The sequence below is a fragment of the Polistes fuscatus genome, unplaced genomic scaffold, assembly GCF_010416935.1.
Source record: "Polistes fuscatus isolate 324 unplaced genomic scaffold, CU_Pfus_HIC Scaffold20, whole genome shotgun sequence".
Lineage (NCBI taxonomy): Eukaryota > Metazoa > Arthropoda > Insecta > Hymenoptera > Vespidae > Polistes > Polistes fuscatus.
This window is the reverse complement of record NW_025113097.1, coordinates 51099-76201: the sequence shown is the minus strand read 5'-3', so window position 1 is coordinate 76201 and position 25103 is coordinate 51099. Positions and strand designations below refer to the sequence as shown.

Genomic DNA, 25103 nt, shown 5'->3' with positions numbered 1-25103 from the left:
GGTAAGATGTTACACCACCACCGCAAAAGCACAGACTAGCAGCACATAATGAAGCTTCTTCCTTTAATTAATTTCTTTTTCGTTGGTGTCGCCTTTCAAAGGCTACAGAAAAATCTCATTCTCGCCTACTCTCTCTCTCTTTCTCTCCCTCTCTCTTTCTATTTTCGTTCCACTATCAATCTTCTTCTTTATTCAAATTTCATATTATCGAAACATAATCACGTATTTGTACCACACACAATGTATGACCCAAATTTTATTTTATATTTTATATTTTATTTCATATTTTAAATATATAAATAAAACTTAATCGATTATATCTACTTTTTCTTTTTCTATTCAAATAGATCTTTTTTGTTCTTTAATTAATTGTTTTTTAATAAATTGGAGGGAAATGAAGATAAACTTTTATCTTTGATTAAACGTAGCCTAAGTAGATGTAATGACAGAATGCATTTCCTGCCCAGACCGCCCGTTCTACTCTCATTGCATCCAAGTACTCGTTGCAATGACGTCGATTTCAAAGAGAGAAAGAGAGAGAGAGAGAGACTTTCTTTTCTATCTTTTTCTCTCTTACTGGTTCTTGACCCCGCTTTCTGTTACGAACTTATCGTTTCATCTTAGTTTTCCAGTCATGTCAGCTCAGCTCCGGCAGACGATCCGATAGGATCTTATTGTCTCTGGCGTCATCGTTCTCTCTATAGTTCATACGTTTTTCCCCCTTCTTCTTTCGAAAAATAAAAACAAAAAAATGTAAATGTAAATGTTACGTACACTCGTGTGTGCGTATAGATTCGCCAAAGTGATTATAATTTTGAAAAGGAAACTAAAAAATACGACTTTCGAATCCTCTTCTATAACAGCAAATGCAACAACTTGTAACTTGTAACTTTAAATTAAAGTTAAAAAACTAAGTTTGAAGCTCATCAAACTCTTCTCGAGGTTTGTTGAAAAGTATATGATTAATATGATTAATAATAATGGGTAATGGGAACGCGACGTTCAAGGACGAATAAAATAAAGATTTCGTTCCAAGGCCACTTTTTGACTTACTTCATTTAATGAAGTTATTTCGTCATTTACTTCTTTGATCTTCTTCGCCACACTCGGTTCAAGTATATTTATTATACTGGCAAGTCATAAACACTCGCTTTGGTGTGGCCACTAACGAGATACTTGCTTCTCTTGCTACACTCATAATGCCCGCATTCAGTGCGGCCTGCATTCGTCGGATGTTCATTGCCACCTTGCGTCATTGTACGAATTATTATATTCCTCGGGTAAAAAAATATTAGGCCTCTTGAACGTAATTGTAAAAAATACAAATAAATAGTAGAATACATTCTAACATTTGAAATGAGGTACCATGAGATGAATACCCAATAAAAGATTTTACTATGATAAATTTGGCGTCGAATATAAAATGAGAAAAAGATTCAAGAATCATCGATTATTTATTTTCTACGTTAAATCTCGAGGAATAATTCAAGGAAGATATACTTGTATGTATTATAAGTAGGTATCTATGTAACCGCAAACACGATTTTCCTTCCGTTAAACTTTCAAGAGAATCAGGTGTAGTAAACGTAGAAGAATCCACATGGGATCGTAGAAAATATGTCAGTTGTGTTGCATCGCGAATAACAAATACATCTGTTTATATTTGCTTCAGTATTTTCAAAATATATATTCGAAATAGGATGAGAATATTAAAATGTTATGTAAAAATATCCAAAATGAAATAAAAAAAGGAACAAACAAATGGGAAGGAAGAGATAGGTTGTTTGACCGCTTGGAAATATATTTATTAATAAATATGTATTAAAAAATATATACTTTTTTCGAGTAAAATTAAACTTCGATGACACGAACCGAAGAGATTAAACCAGGTGTAACGTTTCTAACGATCCACTAGATTCCTTTATCTCACGAATTCACGTATAATATATTCTAAAACGAATAGAAATTAATAGGAACGAACGAATGCCACGAAAGTAGATCGCCCACCCCCCTTTTAACTCCTCCCTCGGACAAATTAGAAGAGAGAGAGAGGAAAGGGCCACCTGAGAGATGGATCCAGGGATTTTTCGTGACGTTCGTTTTTCGTTGGTGCCCGTCGTCCTCTGTGGGCCTTGCAGGACCTGTACGAGGACTGGTCCGCGATCTACCGTAACCGCATTCCTCCGTTGCCTCACCTTGCCCCTCTCTACCACCCCTCGCGAAGCTGCCCTCCTTACCCCTACTTTACTCGGAGCTCCCATGCGAGCCCTTCTCTCTCTCTTCACGGTCGTTCCGCATTTTTTCATCTCTTCTCCCTCCCCCCTCCCCCACCACCCTCCCCCCGCCACTCTTATTCTATCTCTCTATCGTTTTTTTTCGATTTCGTTCCTCGCTGCTTTTATTCAACTTTTATTTCGTAGTTTTATCTCCTTCCTTCTCTTCATCAAGGTCCCACTTCTTCTTCCTTCCTTCCTTTCTTTCTTTCTTTCTTTTTCACCTATTCGTTCTTATTTTTATTCTTTTTGTTTGGTAACGAACGCCTCGAACAAAAGAATCCTTTCCGTAGTCCCAAAACGTACCCACCGAAAGAGAGAGAAATTTTGTTCTATAATACTTCTTTCGAATGGGGCCCCACGCAGATGCTGATTTTATTCCCAATTACACAGAGTCGTTCGTTCCTTCGAGCAATTGTAGCCCTTTTTTTTTATTTTCACGCGATACCGTCATTCCAAACTGTCAAACGCAGTCTCTACTTACTTTTATACAGGTAAATTTTATTTTGTGTAATTTTTGTTGTTGTTGTTGTTATTTGTAAGAAGAAGGATGATACCAACAAGAGTGCACGACGTTACCCCTGCCGATTACTTCAGGCATAGTAAATGCGGGATAATCATTCAACGATTACCTGTCTCGCATTTTAACGTCCAAACAACGTCCCAGAGTCGGTCGACCAGTCACGGAAAGGTTCATCGATCTTTTCTCGTCAAAATAATTCCGAGAAAGTTTTTTCTTTCGCAATTACTGCTGTTGCAGCTTGCTTGCTTGCTTGCTTGCTTTCTTTCTTTCTTTTTTTTTCGTTCGCACGTTTTTTTTCGATTAACAATCAGAAAAACGAATTACGATTAACGACGAGTTTTGTTTATTCCGATCAAGGCTAAACGTTTGCACGATAAAACGCATTTAACACGAGAACATGTGTGATTTTATGTAATACACGACAGACAGGATTCGATCAGATCTATGTAAACCTTAACAACTTTCAAGGCGATTCGAGTTCTCTCGGTGAAACGAGTAGGTTGTTTCATGTAAGGAATTACGTGCACATAGTTACGAGTATACTTTTGATTCTTTACCGATATTGACAAAATTAACATATCGCGTGGCTTTGGCTAATTGCTGTTTGACTAATAGCTATCCTATCTTTTAATCTTTATCTCGGTGAATTGATATTTATTTCTTCAATGTATGATAGAGACTACTTTAATCTGTTATCAAAATAATTATATGAAAATTCTTCGTTAGAAATGTTTCATCAAAAATAAAAGAAACAGGAACGTGTGATCAATTTGTCCTAAACGACGACTGTTATAACGACTCGTAATTTGATGAAACTCACGATCTTCTGGTTCACCCTAATATTTTCGTGTGTAAGATCCATAAGAAAAGAATAATCGATCATAAAATATCGAAACTTTTGATAAAATCCTATACTCTCTCTCTCTCTCACGTGACCAATTCGTCGTAGACGGTGGCTGAGAGTTAAGCGAGAAGGATAATTCAAGCGTGAACTACGCGGCAGCCATGAATTACTCGCTTTCTTGATATCTTGGTTTGAACGGTTCGAACAGAATGAAAAAGAGAGAGAAAAAGAGAGAAAAAGAGAGAGAGAGAGAGTCCAGGGAAACCGGTGGGGAGCCGGCTGTTGGACAGCTTCGTCGAGCAGGAGCAGCAGCATCGTCGGCCTCTCTGAAGAAGGGCCCCGGTGCGAGAGGCCCTTCGGGCCACTTTGCATAGCCGAGGCTCATCGGCTATGGTGGACCTCCCACGGGTTGACCGGCTCCGAGCCATCCAAGATACCTTCTCTTCTTCTTCTTCTTCTTCTTCATTTTTTTTCAATTTTTTTTTTTCATTTTACGTCCTATGTCCTTCTCTACCTTGTCTTTACCTTCTCCACCCCCTCCCCCAGCTCGTTCCTTTATCTTTATCTCTTTTTCTCTCCCTTCGCGATTCGTCGAACACCGCCGCCATGAAGCACCCCCTCCTCCCTCCTCCCCCATGACCGTTCGTTCAATCGACTAGGATACATTTTTACTATCTACCAACCTACGACCAAGGACGAATGTGTGAATTATGAAATTGGAACCTTACCAAAGATCTTTCGATCTTGTTCGTTATCTCGATAAAAATTCTTCTATTAATTAATTTAAAAAAAAATTGAATACTAATTTTTATTATATCAACAACTTTTTGTCAACAACAATTTGTGATTTTTTTTCTATTTAGTCCAGTATCGTAATTACCGACACTTATTATGTGCACATCCATGAGAAATATGAGCTTATGTACGAATAAGTCTATTGGCCATTATGGTTGGTACGTGCGTACTCTGCGTACTTGGAATCGGCCATTCGCATGTTTCTATTCTCATGACCGAGCAACCTGTATAGCCGGCCTTGACTCGTAACTCGCTCTCTTCTCTCGCGTCTGTAAAAAATGGCAGCGCGTCCGGTGTTCTTTTATCGAAAGGAGAGAGAGAGAAAAAGAGAGAGAGAGAGAGAGAGAGAAAAAGAGCAAACCATGACGCGCTTTAATGCCCGTTCAATGCGCACTTATCGCAAAGGAGAACCTCCACAATGCCCTTCAAACCTATCAAAGCGAACTTACACGCTTGAAAGTTCGCCTTACCGACGAAAGAACGATCTCACAAATTCTAGATCAAAATATGTATATGTGCCCATAATTATGAAAGTGGTTTAAGTGAAAATGAAAAACAAAAAATCAGTTTATTAATTATTTCACAGCACATTATTTTCAACTAAGTGAATTCAATGTAATTTTTACACGATATTGTCAAAAATGAATAATGTTAGAAGATAGCGTTTGTTATTTCGATATTATATAAAATTCATTGAATGTTCAAATGTAATCCGTTTAAATATCACGAAACAAGAAATATATATGTGTATGCCTGTGTTAGAAAATATTTGCGCGTGACACGTGTTAATTAAGGAAGAAATGAATGATAAAGTGTATTACATGTCTGAATAATAGAGATAAATATATATATATAGAGTGTTATACTTTTTAACTGTAGCTTTTCGCGACAATAATACTCAACGAAGTATAGCACATATTATAATATACGTCCCTATTTTATCCCGAGACGTTGAGTTTTATTTTCATTCTTTTATAGGACTGCACCCACCTCGGTGATCTCGCAGAATATCTTGCGTGGAAGGTCAATCTCGTTCGTCCGAAGCCACGAAGAAGAAGAGAAAAGGCCGACCATATACGCTCTTTCTCTCTTTCTTTCTCTTTCTTTCTCTTTCTTTCTCTCTCGATTATAGTTATGTACACCAGCTTCCGAGGTTACAGACGGTTAGTAAGAAATATTCCACGGGCCGGCGATTGTATCGAATCAGACTGGTTCGGAGTCCGGTCTCTGGTTGCTTCGGGCCCCGTTCAACGTTCAACGTGCACGCATCTCACACTCCGTGTTTATATACCGTGGCATATAAATGCCCCGAAGCATTTCGTCCTCGAATATTACTACCTTTGTCGTAACGAACCGTTAGTAGGTAGTAGGTATGACTCTTTGTGTAATGAGACCCCGTTCGGAAGTCGTTTATAGTTCGATCGCTTGCTCGGTTAGTTCCAACCCACCAATCCTCCACCACCCTCTTTCTTTTCCATCTTTCCACGGATCGAATCGAACAGAATTCTCGTTTGATCGGTGGGTTAAACGATCAGCTGTTTTCGAATCGGCAACGCTCAATTTTATTCGATTGGTTATTTAACTATTTGATAATAGGTCGTAGTAAACGTTTCTTTAGATAATCTGAGTATATATAGGTGTACTTATTTATACAATGTACACTTTCGCAAGAATTATGTAGAATATAATAAAAAAAAAAAAATAAATCCATCCAGAAGAAGGCGGAGCACAAATGATATATGACTCCCAGACGAACAACCTTTTTCTCTTTTTTCTCCTACACACGTCGAGCACCGAACGTTAAACGCGTGTGTAACTGTAGCTTTTAATCCACTAATAGAGATCAGTTTCTAACGAAAACAGAAGTGTATGTTAGCTAGTACCACCACCCACCCGCATATCAGGTTCGCTGAATCAGCCTGCGAGTTAACTTCGTGATTCGAATCCATAATCTCTCGAGACCGTGTTGATGTTGTTAGAGACCACTTGGACTGTGAGAGTGTGAGAGAAAGAGAAAGAGAGAGAGATCTATGGAAAATTCTTCGTCAAAAGCTTCTACGACCCTATCGCATGTTAGGAACAATGCAGATTAACCCTTAGTTCTATTGTATAGAACAAAACACGAAATGAGAAGAAAACAACAACAACGTACACGTGATAATGGATGGAACTTTGCTATTGATGATAGGAGAAAGAGCATTGTCGTGAAATGAATTAACGTTAACCATGCAACGTGGAGGAGGAGGAGTGACAGCAATTAAAGAATACAAGAAAAAGTTAGCGGGAAGAATGAGGGGGAGGGGGATAGAAGAAAATTTATTTGACAACTTTTGAAAGTCAATTTCGTAATAGGTTATTCTCCGACTAGGAGAACGAGTTTGAAGATTAGTTAGATAATTTGCATATTTATTAAAAGGAATTTTTCTAACGATTACCTCTTAGATTGTAGATTTTGTTAGATTTGCATTTTTATTGGATCCACGAATTAAAATGAAACGCGTTGAAATCGAATAATTGATTTGAATAAGCAATTGGTTATCGGAGAAACTATTGAACACAATTTTGTGTCTCCTTCAAACGAGCGTTGGAAATATTAAAGCTACGATATCCGTCACGGAAGCAACGTTCCCGAAAACAACCGGAAATGTTGAATAAAGCGGGTACCCTACGTACGGACACGGGTGGCGTGAATTATACACGCTTGACGACGTATGCAGCACTCCACGTGGTGTCGAATTCTTCAAACGAGTATTATATGTACTACTATAAGCGTATGCTTAAGCTTTCAGATATGGACCGTTTATTTTGAAAGTGGTGGAAGTGTCGTCAAAAAAAAAGAAAAAAAGAAAAAGAAAAAATAATTCCAAATATATATGTGCCCATAATTATGAAAGTGGTCTAAGTCATATATATTTCTTGTTTCGAGATATTAAAAACGAATTACATTTGAACATTAAATGAATTCATATTATTATTATTATTAATATTATTTGACACTTCGAATAAAAGAAAATGCATATATTCGTCATGAATACTTTCCATCCAAGTACTGACCAAACAATTGGAATAATAAAAATCTAATTTTAGATTGTTTATGATCTTGATTACAGCGGAGTCGGATATTTGCACGTTCGCGGCACGAACAGAACACTTTCACGTAACGAACAAACCATCGACAGCGTTGTTCACGTCTAACACGAGACCTAAGGCACTCAAGGAATTGTACGAAGCCGCTGGCGTGGTAGCTGTCAGAAGTTTGGATTCTTTGAGAAGGGATGGCAGCTCCATGGATATGTTCCTCTGCACTCCAGTTCTTGGAAAAAGAAGGCGGGACCAAAGTCTCGACATCGAATCTAGAGTCGTAAGCAATATTGCAATGCTTGTTTTATCGTTAAACAACAACAACAACAGCAACAACAAAAATAACAAAAATCCTTAAGACCAGTTCTATATTTTTGCATGTAACCTTTAACCTTTACCTTTTCATCCCCATATCGTCGAATCAAACGCAATTATTTGCAATTATTTCATTTGTCCCAGTCGTACGAATTTATCCCTAGGTCCCTGTGTGCATTGCCAAAGTTCTTCTTTTTATTGTTATATTTTTAATTGGCGAGTAAACATTCTCTACACTCTACTCTCTCAAGTCGAACCACGAGAAAAAAGGAACACAATCAAAAATGAAGTTTGCTTTTACTTTCGGCTCGAACAAACGCTTACGAATTGTTTTTGCTTTGAACACGGAACACTGAACAACCATATGGTATCGTAAAAGGGACGCGATATACGTATATACATACATATATGTATATGTACATATATGTATATAATACATAGAAATATTATAAGACCTCTAATGCCATCTAGTTTTCGATTTCAACGAGATAAAAAGTATTTCGTTGAAATCGATTTAACTTAGTCTCCTCGATGATGGATTAGATATTATTATTTTTTTACGGAATCGTAATTCCCATAGCAACATAGTACAAATCCTTTCTCCATATAAACTGGTAAGATACCCTCGGGGCTAGTCATCTTCGAACTATTCGAACCTTCTCTCTCTCTCCCTCTCTTTCTTTCTTCCTACCTTGCTTACATAATATCCGTCGATCCAACACGATTAGAGATCTCTTCCTTGGTGCATGTTGTATACCTTTTACGTATATATCGGAATGAAGAAGGCTACGTGATGTGCATTTAAAATCTCTATCCTACCTATAACGTATATATCTTCTTATCGTTTTGAAAATTTCATAGAAATCGACGAAATAACTCGGGGATAGATTCGATAGATACGGACAGGAAGAAAAAGGAACAGAAAAACAACAAGAAAAAGAATCTCGGAAGATTTATATTCTCTCTAAGGATTTTCTCAAGTTGGCGAGACTAGTACTCTCTCTCTCTCTCTATCTATCTTTCTGTCTTTCGCGATAAAAAGAAAAAGTACACTGACGGGATGTCAGCAAGCGGTAAGATCCTTCTCATCTTCGCTTCGATAAAGGACTCCCGCAGTGACGATAGGTAGCATCCCCTTCTTACCATAATCTCTTCCAAGTATACTGTCTCAGTCAAAAAAAAAAAAAACTGGTGTGTGTACTTATGTACGCACGTAAGAAGTCATACTTTTTTGGCGTACCAAAACGAATACAACCTCAATAACCTTAAAAATAACTTCAAAAAAATAAAGTGTTATGAAACACCGACTATTGTGAGATTAAGGAGAGAGAGAGAGAGAAGTCTGTCTTCCCCGAACCCGATTTGATTTCACCCCAAACGTAATTTCTCTTCCTCTGTTTCTCTTCTAGCCGGCTGCTATCGAAGATCTACGAAGATGGACATCAGCAGAAGCACTCGGAGACGTCACCGTGCCACCGGACTGCATGTCCAGAATCCTCGGAGACACGGCCGACGACGAAGCCGTGGATCACAAGTTGCCCAGTCCGGAGGAACAGGTTCAGGCTGTTGCACTCAAGTGAGTACAGGATTTATGTCCTCGTAAAGATACTCGATACTCGACCCTACTAAAATTAACTATCTCTCGAGACGAGTTCTCCTACTCTTATACCACCTATATCCTCCTCTCCTCCTCCACCTCGCTAAATAATCCTCTCCTCTTTTTCTCCTTATTCTTCTTCAATTACCCAAGATTTTCAAGAACTACTGTCGAATAAAATAAATAAATGTTGTTAAAAACGCTAATATCAAACTAGCTTTTTATAACTTACGTTAGTTCAAGTCAATTCTATTTACGCAAAATTAAAAGACAAGGTTGATAAACTAGATCAATCGAATTTAATTTACAATTAATAAATAAATAAATAATTTCGTTCATAAAATTGATGACTCACACGAAAATGCAGGTTCCCGGCGGAAATCGTAGCGGTTGATGTGAGCGGAAGAGGGTTCGAAAGGATGTCAATGAGAAGAAGGTCCTTGCTATCGGGTCCTGAAATTCAACAAGAGACAAACGTAAAGAGACGGTCGAGACCACGAAGGCCAAGAGGGAAGAGACGAAATACGATAGCTGGCACGGATCAAAAGGAAATTCGTCAAGCTATCGGAGGGTAAGTGATTATTATTCGTTAAAAGCAAAGTTCCTTCTCAGAATCGATATATCGATGTTTCGATAAGCTAAAAGTAGTCGAGAAAATGAATACTGACGCTAAGAATCGCTTTATTCAGACGCTACTGGTCGGTTCGCTACATGTCTCATTGTCAGCGTAACGCGGTAAGAACAAGGTGAAATATCATTCATGCTTTATTTTCTCTTCGAAACAATTCAAACCGAGTGTGTGTGCCTTTTCTATTCATTAATTCCTGCTTGTACAGTATCTCTAATCAGTTTCATTTGTTTATAATTAAAAAATTACTATTATAAATACCGAAGAGAATTTTTGTATGTAACAAGATATTGTTGAAATAATTCGAAGCATTTTTCAATGATAACATTTGTGTTACGAGTGATACGACGCATGTACCCCCTTGCACTGTTATATGAAAACGATGCAAGCACATTTGAGACTAATCATACGTTAAAGAAGTTGGGTGGGGGGAGGGTGGGGTTCAATGGTAGCGCGATAACGATCTTATTACACCGTGTTACTCGAGTGTGATGTTAATTTTGCGAGAGAGAGAGAGGCTTAATAAGTATTTTTTCAAGAAGATCAGCTTTCCTAACGTTGCATCTACGTGTTCAGAGAAACGACGGGAGACGAGCCGGAAGAAGCAATGCCTAGCACAACACCGAGGGCTCATCGTTCGGCTAGCACGGACATACTTGGTTGTTCGTCGAAGAAGGATACGTCGACGGAGAAGAAATCCCACTTCAATACCTTAAAGGCATGGGGAATGTCCAGGTTGAAATCGATCAGTGGCAGTCAGACTAAATCAGGTGCGCAACAACAACAACAACAGCAACAGCAACAACAACAGCAACAATCGCAACTGCAAGATACGAGGAGCGAATCGAACGCAAACAGATCCGAACAGGGTCAAAGCCAATCAAAATCGTCAACGGACGAAACGAATATTTACGAGACGGTTAATAATAGCAGACGTAAAAAAGACAAGTCTCACCAAAGGAAGCCGAGCTCGTCGAGTTCCAGTGGTAAGAGTACCTCGTCGATTCCGGTGTCGATTCCTGTCACGTCGATGCCCGTATCGAGGCCGTCGAGTGCAGATAGAACACAGGGTAACGTTAAACTGCGCGAAAGTGCAGCGCAACGAAGAGAAAGACGGAAAGGTAGCAGCCGGGACGATGCACCTCATTCCAGTTCCGGAAATTGGAGCGCATCGTCGGAAAGTGGTAGAGCTAGCATCGGAAGCGAAACCACAACGACGACTCATCAACCAAGGTGATCACAATCTTACGATATATTGTCTTTGTTACCTGATTTCTGTGTCTAACTTATCAAATGCAGGGTTATTTCGTTTATTTCGTTTATTCAAAAATGGATTGATTATATTATAATTTGTCGATGAAATTTGACAGGTCTACGACCACTGCATCGATCGGTACATCCTCGACCTCGTTAAGTCACGCCAGACGTCTCAAAGGAAGGGACACTTCGGCATCTTCCTCGGTTACCTCCGAAGGAACTTTAACTCCCGACATCATACAAGACATTTCTGTCATACCATTTTCCGATGACGGCGAGACATCGTCCGTGTATTCGTGCGATACCGAAGGCTACTACACTTCATTTCACGTAGATTCTGGATTAAAAACTTTGAGGGAAGAGGAACCATTGCCGCAAAGTCCGCTAACGAAAACTAACGGCATTGGTTCCGATCCTACCTCGCCGATTATCGAGAACGAGTACGAATTATTTGGTCGAGGATCTACTTCGACGACCACCAGTTCAGCCGGAACTGTTTGTACGGCCCTGTTGGCACCTCCACCGCCTGAAAGAAAATCGAGTCTAACCGTAGTCGCTATGGTAAGGAAATTCTTTCTTAACACTTTATTGACCGCTCGTAGTTGACGCTGCCATTCACTAAATACCAGCTTAGTCGCGCGCGCATTTACTTTTACGATTAATAGGCTAGCGGTCGATAAAGTGTTAAATCGATCTAACTTATTTCACATATTATCTTTATAATAATATTATTATCTTCGTGTTTTAGGTTCACGGAGAAAATCAGAACGGTGGAGAATCCCCGGACAGTGGGCACAACACTTCATCCTCGCCGGTCGAGTCAGCTTCGAGTCCAGCCTGCACCGGAAGATCTTGTTCGGAGTTCGAATATTCCGAGTCGAGCGATTTGGAGGGCTGCGAGAGGATCGAAAGAATTCGTTCGAAGACTGCGATCAATTCCAGTCGGATACCATCTATGTGCGTGATAACCCCACCCTGTTCCGACGACGAACACGTCAAAGATGTCGATTTATCGGATAAACAGCATCAAATTCGAAATAAGAACGATGTACAAGCCACGGGATCGGTTTTGATGTCTGCCACCGTTGGTACTTCCAAAATGGAAGTCATCAATGGGCAAGATAAGAACCTTTATGCTACCGTCCAACACGTAATACCGTCTTCCACTAACAACAACAACGGCAACGATAGCAACGGCAACAATGACAGACCGATAACGAACAATCATCAATCATCGCAAATGAAAATCAGTCCACTTAGTGGAGTATTGGGTAAACTTCGCGGCGTACTTCCAGGTAGGAAGCACGTCTCGAAGAACATGGTTCATGGTCTGACCAATGCGGACTCCGGCGACTATGTCACAATAGCCGACGTGAGGAACAACAACGACAAGCGACCGGAATCAGGCTCATCCTCTAGCACGACCTCCTTAACTCGTTCCCCCGTCACTTATGCGAATTCCGATTTATTCAAAAGAGACGCGGAATACGTCTGTCTCAGCGAATTACCCAAGAAACCGGATTCCTCGTTGGAAAGGAAGAGACAGGGCGCGAGAGTTACTCTCGATTCCGAAGGCAAGGTTGTTTACTCTTCGGATAGTTTGAAGAGAAGGAAAGGAGCGCACACAACCTTCAATCCAGGTAACATTTCACGCGATATGTATGTATGTATGCGTGCGCGCGCGCGCGCGTGTGTACATTAGGGTGATCGTTATTTCTATTTTTTCTCTCATTTTCTTTGGTCGGCACAAACTTTTCAAACTCAACAATTTGAAGATGAATTTCAAAATATTTATTTTACCTTGATCCCAGAGTAAAGAGGCAAACTTAAACTCATAAAAAACTCTTTAAAAAGTCAAATAACGAATACCCTAATATACACACACATGTATATAGAGAGAATAAATATTAATGAAAATAAAAATGGAACCGTTAGGTCCATTCGTAAGAGAAGGAACATCACCAAGCCCATCACCTTTATTGCGTCGAGCAATGCCAAACGTCCGAGCAGTAATAAAAAGTCAGGACACCGTAGACAGCAGCCACAAAAGGACACCATCTCCCACACCCCCATCACCTTCGCCATTAGCCGCGTCACCTACGTCACCGCCTACGTCACCCCAATTGGGTAAACTCATAATTCGGGCGGCAAAGAGCCCGGACAGAGCCCCGAGTCCGGATTACGTGAGGACACCCGCTACCGTGGTGGGTCCAAAGAGTCCCACCAGTCCTCACAAACAAGTACGGGGAGCTTACGTCAACGTGCAAGCTGGTGACGAAGGTAAGACTATCGCGAACGCCGATAACGTTGCTAGAACTTTGGAAACATCGCGAAATCGATCATCCGACGACGACGACAACGATGACAATGACGGTGACGATGACGATGACGGTGACGGTGACGACGACGTAGACGCGAAACCATTTGCAATGAAAAATTCTTTACCTTTTCAAAAGAGTAATGTTAGCAGTGTCGTGTTAGCACCTAGTTTTGATCCCACCAGAACGAATTACTTTGATGACAATCATCCTGTCGAATTGAACAATCTCGAATTAATCAATACCAAGAATTTAGAAAAACCTTCTTCCTTCTGTCCAAAAATCTTAAAACCTAGCGGCAACACGCCCAAATTAAATAGGAAATTATTGATTTCTGACTTTGATACTCCTAACTTTTGTAGAAAAATAGTTGCTCAAAACGAATTAGAACATACAATAGAATCCGAACGAATCGTCAATGGCGAGCAACAAACATTTTCTACGTTTTTCCATACGACAAACGATAACGATTCGATAAATAAAGATTTTCTCGTTGAATATACGGATAATTCCAAATCGAATTCTAATAATTCAGCTAAGAGAATCACGCGAGACGATAGAGTCGATCGTAAAGTTAAACGCAGCGAAAGTTATCGCATGGCTAACAGTCCGATAATGTTTATCAAAAAATTTTCAAGCGGTAACGAAAAATCGTCGAAAATATTTCGCACGCCTTCCGAGGAATTGCGCGAGGAATTGTTGAAAGAAAGAATAAATTATCCTGAAACGGTATCTAGTCCTGAACCACCTATCGAATCTAACATTAATTACGAAGCAAACATGAAAATTTCTATGCCTATCGGTGTAACAATACCGAGTAGTCCAAGACCAAGAGCTTTGGATCTACAACCAGTCAAAGTTCTCGAATATTCTGGCAATGACACTGAAATCTGGTAATATTTCATTCAAATATCATTAATTAGAAACATTTAATACATGTCCAAACCTATAAAACTGTAATAAGAGGAAATCCATGAATACTATTGCATCAGATGCAACAACAACAAAGATATTACAAGGTTGTAGATAATGAACGATGAAAATATCTCGAATTTATGAATCAAATGAATAAAAAAACGATTGATTGGTGCCGTTACACCAAATTTACTACCGTGCAGCAAAGACTAATAATGGTTCAAGGATTAATTAAACATATACTATTATATAATTAGTGCGGAAAGTGTAGTTCCAAATCATCGGACTTATCTTCGGAATTATCTCGGGATTGGCGTTAAGCAAAGAAGAAGGAAGTGTCGATAAGCGAGTGTCATTGTCTCGAAATGATAGGGGCATACATGCGTTAAACGAACCGTTCGGTCGTCAAGATAATAAGATCTAACGATTCTCTCTCTCTCTCTTTCTCTCTCTCTCTTTGTCTCTTTCTTTTTAACCGTTAGAAGCAAAGAGTGATATGGCAGAAATGCATATGCATTTGTTCTATCTAATACGTTCGAGTCTGGACAGCTGCAAGCTGAACACTCGTCTGACGAATCTCGTATTTAACATTTCGCGGAAAGATAAATGTCATTTTCTATAGATATGTTTCATTGTTCAATGGATGGAAAATTTCAGAGTTCAAAAGTTTCGTCAATAAACTTTCTAGAGACAAATATATCCCCAACGAAGACACTGATATTATAAGATTATTAAAGAAATGATATTATCTCATTTTCGAATAACTTTCATTCATCTTTGTCGTACATGGTTGTACAAATTATGCATCATTTTTCTTTTCTTTCATAATGTATTATATTACGATTCGATTTATAGACGAAGAAATTTCGGATTCACGAGCACACACGTTTGATAATAATAAATAAATAAATAAATAAACGCGAAGAATTTGGATGAATATCTTTTTATTTTTCTGAATTCGCTGATAAAACGTGGCTCGTAATTTGCGATAAATAAACTCTCGATTTTATCAATTATTAGATTATTTACGTAATATGAAAAAAGGACAAAAAATATATATTTTATTTATGAATTCGTGGAGGAACGTTTTAGAAATACACGTATATTGTCTTTTTTTCTTTATTTGACTTTTAATTAAGTACGCGTTGTTTGGTGACTAATAGGGAACAAAAGAAAAAGTCCTCGGTTCAATAGGACACAAATGTAAAATCTTCCGTTGGAATATTCTGACGGTGTGTAAACGAAGGAGGGTTAAAGCTCGGAGTCTTGATAAGCTTGGTAAACTTCAGGGAGAGCCCCCAATGGAGCTTTGTTAGCCCTTATCAGCGTCATTAGCCGCTGATTCAATAATAAACGAAGTTGCGTCAGACAGCCGATGTTTATCCCAATTGATAATGCCAAAGATTCCGATAAACAAAAAACCTTCCCCTCCCTGTTGAGGATAGAAATACTTTCATGGATCCCGTCTACCAGACTTCAGTTGAAATCGACCCACCGAACAACCCGAACCGTTAGAACCAATCCGAAGTAATAATTCAACAACATTCTTTTCGAATAAAACTAAACTCAACGCGTCGAAGAGAATAAAATCGCGAATAAAATTGTTTCGTGTTTGCGGTTAAAGAAGAAGAATTTTAAATAAATCATCCTAACGTTGAAGATAATCTTGAATAATTGTTAAGGATAAATAATAAAGAAGAAGGATTAAAGAAGAATCTTGGATAAACTTTGAAATTGTATCGATGCTGACTCCTAACGCAACAATCTTTTATTGTTTACTCGGTAAGAGGAAATTTAAATTCTTCGCGGGCAAATCGACGATAAGCCATAATCAGTGGATGAACGTGGAGAAAACTTAAGTCGGTAGACAAACAGCCGCCACCAGTCTCGGTAGTCGTTCCTATCCAATCTGACCATTGAACAACAACAGCTGCTCCTTCTTGTTGCTTTTAACCAATTCGACGACGATCACTTTTTCGTGATATTTTCAACATGCTGGCGAGATATTTTCTATTCGTTGCTACCAAACGATTATCACGTAAGTCATTTTATCAAAACGTTATTATATTCATTTGTTCTGTACACAAAAATGAATAATACGACACGGAAGTTTTTACTTTGATTTCTTCTGACCATTCTTTATGACGTTAGATCGACCAAATCATCATCTGACATAATAAAATGTCAAATAAAAGAAAATCGTAGAACAATAGATATCCCTCTCTTATAATCGTGCATCTTTATTATTCAAAACTACATTTTGAAATTATTTATTGTTCCCCAACGACGTGGGTAACATCGTAATAACGATGATAACTCTTATAAATCTGACATGACGACAAAGAAGTTTTTTTGCAAGTACAGCAATCTCTCGTGTTAACTAATTAGCAAAAGAGATAAACGAAGAAACGATGATGCGCACAGAGAAACTTTCGCATGTGTGTATTATACATGTATCACACAAAAATGACAATAAATTAAAATGAGAAATGGAAAGAGATCGTTTCTATCAAGCGAATCTTCGTTATTATAAACAACGAAAGAAAGTGAGAAAAACGAATGGAAAGAAAGAGAAAGTAAATATCAAACTAACGTAACAACAATAACAACAACATTAATTATTTGTACATCGTACAGTAAAGATTTATGATTCAAGGAAACAATTAGACAAATATTATAATTAATTTAATTGGTTTTTTATCGTGTCCAGAAAATAAAACTTTTAAAATAGGTGTCTTAGGAAATTTGGACGGGTTAGAAATTCTTGTTGAACGTTATTTTGATCTTGTTGTAATTATAATTAATATAAAATATTATAATGCACACATATACAATTATTTGTTATTCACTTTTCAAAAAAGCAAATTTCATACGCGGATTCCAAACGAAGAATCGTTGAACTCACTTTCCTGAACGTTTTTCTCCCCCCTTTGTCTTTACTCGATAGTATCTACTCGTTAGAAATAGAAAAGAACAAGAAGAAGGAGCAGAAGAAAATTCGCATAATTTTATTACTTTCCTTCTACTATTATATATTCGCTTATGCGAAATAAAAGAACTTTCTTACCGACAGTACGTGCCGTTTGAAACGAACCAAGCAATAGGCATCTTCTACAAAATCCTATTGCCAAGAAGCGTCGTAAATTCTTAATTTCAATGGATATTCAATACGAAGGAAATGCAATGGCTACCTTTCGAACCCCACAGATGGTAGCTTCAGATTTTTTTACGTCGACAAATTTATTTATTTCCTTTTTCTTTTCTTTTTTTTAATCTCTCTTTTCCTTGAAAAACAATCGAGACAAAAAAATACCTAACTTGGTGTGTTCTTCGAAGCAACTCGTTTCTTGCAATTCGTAAATTCAAACATATGATTAAACACATGCAATAACAAATAAAAATATTAACACAGATTATTTTTCTATATATATATATATTTTTTACAGATTTATACAAATATTATATAAGAAATTTAATTTGTCAATATTTTTATTTGATACTATACGTAGAATATTTCAATGTGACAGATTAATTATGAAAGATATTCCCTTCTTTTCTTTTCTTTTCAGTTTTCTTTTTTTGATTTCGCGGATCACGCCTTATCAAGAGTAAAAACCCGTGTCAAAGAACGTGACAAAATTGACGATGGTCGTTTAAAATGATGCTCGTTATCGCGAATTTTTTATTAATTGAATTTAACTCGACCTATTTCTCTTATTCGATCAAATTTTAATATGTCCTCATCGATGACCTTAATTTCTTTTTTTTCCCGGCCGCTTCTTTCTCTTAGTTTCTCTATCTACAAAAATTCGTATCAATTAATCCAATTTCCATCGACACTTTATCGCGACACTGTTTATTCGAGTCTTAGTCGATTATCTCTCCTATCGCGTTTCGATTTATATTTTCATAACGTCGCCCGAATGTCTGGCCGTGTGTATTTGCAAAACATTCAAACTACAAGGAGCATAATACGTGTAATATTATCAGTGGGTGTGTGCGTGTTTTACATTAAACACATTGCTGTAAAAAACTATGTTAATCGAAACACGTCGGTCTCGTGTTTCCTTTTTAACGCACACCCATATATACATGCATACAGATGCACGCGAATTGAAATGAAAAGATCGTTTTTAAGATTGATAATTAAAGAACTCGATAAAAATGCATGGAAACGCATATCCGTTTGAAAAAAGAATATGTGTGTATATAATATTTAAATATATATTATAAAAAATATAATTATATAATTATAATAATATATAAAATTAATATAATTATAAAATATATATATATGCATGTATAAATTTGTAATCTTTCATTTGCTCACACACATATCTCAAAGAAGATTTTCTATATTACTTGTTACATCTAAGATAACATACTACGAGGACATTGAAAGATTTATCATACAATTATGAAACGTACATATTTATATATATGTTTAAGTTAACTGATTAAAGTAAAGGATGATGACTATGTGTACGTATTTATACATAAACTTCATCCTAAATCTTGACAACGATATATCCCACTTGCACTTATGTACATATATGTATATATACTTTCATTATAAACTCTCTCTCTCACACACACATATACAGAAACTCGTAAGATTCGCTAATCGGCAACGGAAAATTTCGTTTGGTAGTTATCATCGTAAGTCGGGTCACGTCGTTGTATTCAATATCAACGTCGTATTCAAAAGAAATCCGTTATTTTCGCGCGAATTTAAAGGGAAATAAATAAGAGGACAAAAACTACGTTGAAAGAAAAGAAAAAGAAAAAGAAAATAAAAAAGAAAATAAATTTTGAATATATCTCGATCTATCGTTCCATATCATTTCGAAGAATTTAATCAAAATTATGTGATTTAAATGACAGATCATATCAATCTCAAAAATTTGGATTAGATGCAATATATATATATATAGACAATTCATTAGATCATCGTAATTGTTAGAAACTATATCGATGACATCATCGTTTGATCGAGTCGACCCACGCGAACTCCTCCTACTACAAACGCGCATAAATTCTCTCTTATCAATGTAATATACTTCAACTTTTGTTCTTTTATCATTGGTAAGACGCATTATATTGACGCGTTTGACATCACTGTGGAATTGTAGCAACTCGTGGATAAAAATGTTGTGAATTTTTTCTTTCCAATGAGAGATGAGAAACGGGAATAGAAAGATAAAGAGACCCGAAGAAAGAGAAAGAGAATCAAACGGACAGAAAGATAAAAAGAGAGTGGGTGATAGAAAAAAAAAAAAAACTAAGAACAAAAATATTTACCAACAAATGCATTAACAACGTTGTTGCAACCCTTTCTCTTTCACAATATTTCTTTCATTCTCTCTTTAGGAAGAGAAACTACTCTGAAACACGGCGAGTTACGAGAGGCGTCTTTGAAGAAAAATGTTTTTTTTTCTTCTTCCTCCTCCTCTTCCTCCTTTTACTTCCTTTTTCTCTTTCAAGCAGTCTCTTCTACCGCGGCTTAGATACCGGAACGACGGAATGCAACAAAAGCAACAAATAGGAGAATCTCGTGGCGCGTGCGCTCTTATCTATAAAAATGCACTTTTATACCAGAATTCCCAGCGTGCATCGCTTCAGTCACGCGAATTGCAGCTTCGATAAATCGTATACACTGTCTCTCTCTCTCTCTCTCTCTCTCCCTTTTTCTCTCTCTTTCTTTGCTATAATATAAAAGAGAATCTTGCCTAGCATAAGCACGAAAAAGCAAGCACAAAACGTATACTTTAGAATAATCTAGATTATCTCTACCATTATTCCGGATAATTTATTCTCTCTCTCCACCCTCCCCCCCCCCGACCCTTTTTCTTTTTTCTATAATCTTTCAAATTCGTAATCGACTTCACTCGAAAGATGATTCTATTTTATTCAGGGACATTGGTAAAATATCGATTACGTTATCGTTCTGGTGGGATTTTGTTCGTTAATTTATTAAAACGCTAATATTTTTCAACACATTTTTTTGGTTTTGTCTTTTTTTTTTTGAATTAAAATAACGTTCTAACAGTGATTGAAAATAATAAAAAACTAGGGTTTGTACTTATATACGCACGTAAGAAGTTATACTTCTTTGGCGTACCAAAACGAATATAAACCTCAATAATCTCAAAAATAACTTCAAAAAAATAACTTTACAACAACAAAAATATAATAATAATAATAATTATTATTATTATTATCATTATTAATTTTCCTTGTTACTTTTTAATTTTCCTTGTTTATATTAATATTTTTAATCGATCGATATATTATTTTTAAACTAAATTTGTGTTTAACGATTACGATGGACTATGGCAACGAAAAATCATTTTTTGTTTTATTTTCGAATAAAAAATAAAGACAGAAAGAAATACTACACTATTTTCATTAATTTACCATGAACAATTTGTTCAAAATATGTTAACAGATTATTATTATTACTCGAGATAATATTTTCAAATATATTTCAATTATAAAATACTCAAAGCTTGTGTAAATATCAATCTAATTGTTGTTTTCTTTTTGTCTTTTTCGACGACAGTCGTGTTTAAGAAATTTGACAATTAGTATAATAAGCGATAAAGATGTTCGTTCATTATCTCTCTCTCTCTCTCCCTCTCTCTATTTCTTTCTTTCATTCTTTCTTTCTCCTTTCCTATTTCTATTTCTCTTTTAAACGATAACTCGTATATCATAGAAGAATACATTTTTCGTGATACGCCATCGTAATGTATAATAATTATCGTATACATCAATTTTTGTATTATATTATCGTCGTTGAAAAATATTGCAAGAAATTTGTGTTATATAGGCGATGAATATTGTGTTTTTTAATTCCTTTTCCATGAATATCGTGAATAAAACATCGATTTTATTTCACGATATTGCACAATGCATCGTATGAGAAACAACATCGTGGGCATGCGTCTGGAAGATTTTTGTAAATGTGCATTGAAATATTCCCTGTGTATTATCTATTATCGCATGTTAGCTCATGTTGCGTGCTCGTCTATCCATTTTTGTAAGTATCGTCCTGCACTAACAAAAAACTAACTTTTGAATTTGCACCGTTTATTCTTTTGTTTTTCTTTTTTTTTTTTTAATTTCTTAATATTTTTATCACATCACTGCTATTGTGTTTCAAATAATTAGCACCTTTACATGCATCTGCACCCACGTATCACGTGCACAATTTAATTATTATGTTCACAGGTGGTCGAAGTAGCTTAGAAAAAACAAATATGCAATCATTAAAAGTCCGAATAAACGATATGAAGAAAATCTTTTCCTGTATTTACAAAATCTAGAGGAATTTTCTCTTTTTAAAAGTATATACATAAATACTTTTAATAATTTTTATATAAGTATATATATATTATATACTTATATAAAAATATATTTGTTTTTTTTTGGTTATGCATATTGCTTTTTTCTCCCCCCACCCCCACCCACAAAATAAGAACAATTTATTAATAGTTTATTTTTGATCGAGCTTTGCAGCTAAAATAACGCATAAACACACACACATGAACATATACAGGGACGTACTTACGATTTGGGCAGGGGAGCATGCGCTATCATGTGTATTATTCGTGTTTTATATGCGTTAACATTTAAGTTTCTATTTTGTTTCTTCTATTTTTTTTCCTTTTACTTTTTTCCCACCTTCTTTCTTACTATGTTTTTTTTTCTGTCTCTCTCTCTTTCTCTCTCTCTCTCTTTTTTCTCTTTTTTTTATGTAAGTTTTTATAAATATGTATATTATTTTTGTATCTTCCTCAACGACAACTAAATACAGTATGAAAGATGATAGCCATGTGTAAGAAAGCATCGGAATGTGTTTAATCCTGAACGCGTATTTTTTGTATATAGTACGAACAAAAAAAAACGTCTCCTCTTTTATTTCTTTTTTTTTCTTCTTTTTTTATTACGAGAATGTGTGCGTATGTGAATAGTATTACCTATCTTTTCTATTTTATAAATATAATGTGAATAGAAACGTCATTATTAATGAAGAAGAAAAAAAAAATCAAACAAACAAATGAATGAAATTGCATTTAGTCATTTTTTCACTTTCGTTTACCCTCCGTTATTATTATTACTATTACTATTACTATTATTATTATTATTATTATTATTATTATTGCGATATCATTCTTTCATTAACATTTTTTTACTTTACACGCATTTTTTTTCTCTCAAGTGGTCTAAATCAAAATTAAAACAAAATAAGTTTATTTGTTATTTGACTTCTTAAACTAAATGAATTCAATGTAATTTTCACGATATTGTTAAAAATGAACCGGTTAAATAGTGTTTGTTATTTCAATATTATATAGAATTCATTGAATGTTCAAATGTAATTGGTTTAAATATCTCAAAACAAGAAATATATATATGACTTAGACCACTTTCATAATTATGGGCACATATGTGTATCTAATCTTACCCATCTCAACCCAAACCTCAACCCTTCCTCCTGTTCGTCCACTCCACTTATGTTTTTACTCTTTCTTCTCATATTGTTTCTTTTTATTGGTTGTATCTCTGTATATATATATATACACGTAACAGTTTTATAGAAAAAAAAAGAAAAAGAAAAAGAAAAAAAAGAAAAAGAGAGAGAAAAAAACACGAAAGAATGCACCTCACGCGCGTGTGGCATCCCTCAATAGTAATTCACCCACATATCACATGTCCCATGCTCCATGCTCGGTGAGTACAGACTTTTATAACTTGGCCAAATGAGAGATGACAAAAAAAATAATAATAATAACTATAAAAATAAATCAATTGTTCGGAGATCGACGTAAACATTTTATTATTTTCAATATAGTTGGAGTATATTATGACGAAAAAATACATTTTACTCGTAAAATCGAATAAAATAACACACTTTGGATGTCGATGTCTCGAGAACATTTTATTTATTTTATTATTGCTATTATGCATTTAAAGCGTATTTTTGCATACATATATATATATATATTTAATAAATATTGCATGTCATTGTTTTTGTTTTGTGTTTTTTTTTTCTTTTTTTATAATTATTTTTATTTATCGTTATCTTTCACGCTTATCCGCAATGTGCTTGCATTTATGCTTTTTACACTAACCCAATGATATACTACAGTTACTTTATAACACAGTGCCGTCTAACTATGATTTGATTTTGTTATTTACTATACAGTACGATGCGCTCGATCTATCTATTTTTTGATAAGAAATAGTAAACAAATTAAAAAACGATATATAAATATTAAATAAATTTGATCACGTTATAATAAATATTTGCAAAGTATGGAAAATGATTTTACTACTAATACGTGTTAGTATTGAACTATAATTTAAAAAGCAAATGATTACTATCGTTGAATTTCGTGAAAAGTTAAACATTTAAATAATACGTAGCAATAACGTACGATATTCTAACAACAGCTAATAAAAACGTGATATGTCATAGATCAAAAATTTGTATCGATTTATATGAATATTAGAAAATTAATTTATTCTACGATCTTTCAAAATATTTCGAAATGAAAATAAAAGAAATTAAAATAAATAATGACCAAGAAATCGCACACATCGATGTAGTAAAAACATTTTGTGCACATACATGAAATAAAAATGAAATTACTAAAGGATACATTTTTTGTTTCAGACAATGGTTTATATTTAGTTATCCCGTCAGAATCGATAGTGATGCAACAACCTCCATCATACATCGGACCACCACCCGTGCCAGGGAATAAAGAAAAATCACACAAATACAAAGAAATATCGAAGGATACTAATCAAGGTAATCATCATCAAAGATTGTATCAAGAAGAAATACGAAATCAAGGAAATAACGATGAAAAACGAGGATATCCTGAGAATACCTGTACTCGAAACAATACCCAGGATCATTATCGTTACAACGACGATCAAAAGTTCTTCGAACGAAATAGAATAGCAAGTTACTGTGATCACCAATTACGTAATTGTGAGCGTCAGTCAGTTCAAATGCAGAATGCAAAAAATCAAGGATTTTGCATGGCCGGAAGGGTCCAGCGCGATCAACAGCAATTTTATACTTTACCCACGAGGCGAGCTCAAAGAGAGATCGAACCACCACGAAGCGTCACTCCGGACATCACGAGAGGTCTTGGACGTGGTTCCCTCAGTGCAATGCACATGTTAGCCAGACAAGGACGAAGGCCCGTTGCCGAGCAGGTTACCGAGCAGGTTCCTAAGCAGGTTCCCGAACAGGTTACCGGGCAGGTTCGTCTCGCGATAGGTAATAGGAAGTTGGAAGAATTCGAGAAGAGGAAGAGACTCCTGCAACAACAGCAAACAACGCCGATCGTTGATGTCAGAAATAGGTGAGAGGGATCGACAATTATAACCGATCTATCATTTTTTTATATTTAACACTTTACACTACCGCATTCTAAACTTCCTATTTTAAAAACCGAAAGCTGATCCGAGACAACAAAAAAATGTCTTAACACTTTATTAACCGCTCGTAGTTGAGGCTGCCACTCACTAAGTACG

General features: G+C 36.0%; 1 protein-coding gene across 1 annotated transcript in view; it reads left to right on the top strand.

Annotated features, from left to right (window-relative positions):
* The window catches only part of LOC122517351, a 65754-nt gene that overhangs the window by 38160 nt on the left and 2491 nt on the right, over positions 1 to 25103 (top strand). The window contains exons 2-9 of the mRNA XM_043635697.1: positions 7546 to 7796; positions 9241 to 9407; positions 9796 to 9999; positions 10633 to 11289; positions 11427 to 11874; positions 12062 to 12953; positions 13249 to 13593; positions 24229 to 24931. Of these exons, the coding sequence (XP_043491632.1) occupies positions 7546 to 7796; positions 9241 to 9407; positions 9796 to 9999; positions 10633 to 11289; positions 11427 to 11874; positions 12062 to 12953; positions 13249 to 13593; positions 24229 to 24931 (3667 nt within the window). The remainder of the gene's footprint in view (positions 1 to 7545; positions 7797 to 9240; positions 9408 to 9795; positions 10000 to 10632; positions 11290 to 11426; positions 11875 to 12061; positions 12954 to 13248; positions 13594 to 24228; positions 24932 to 25103) is intronic.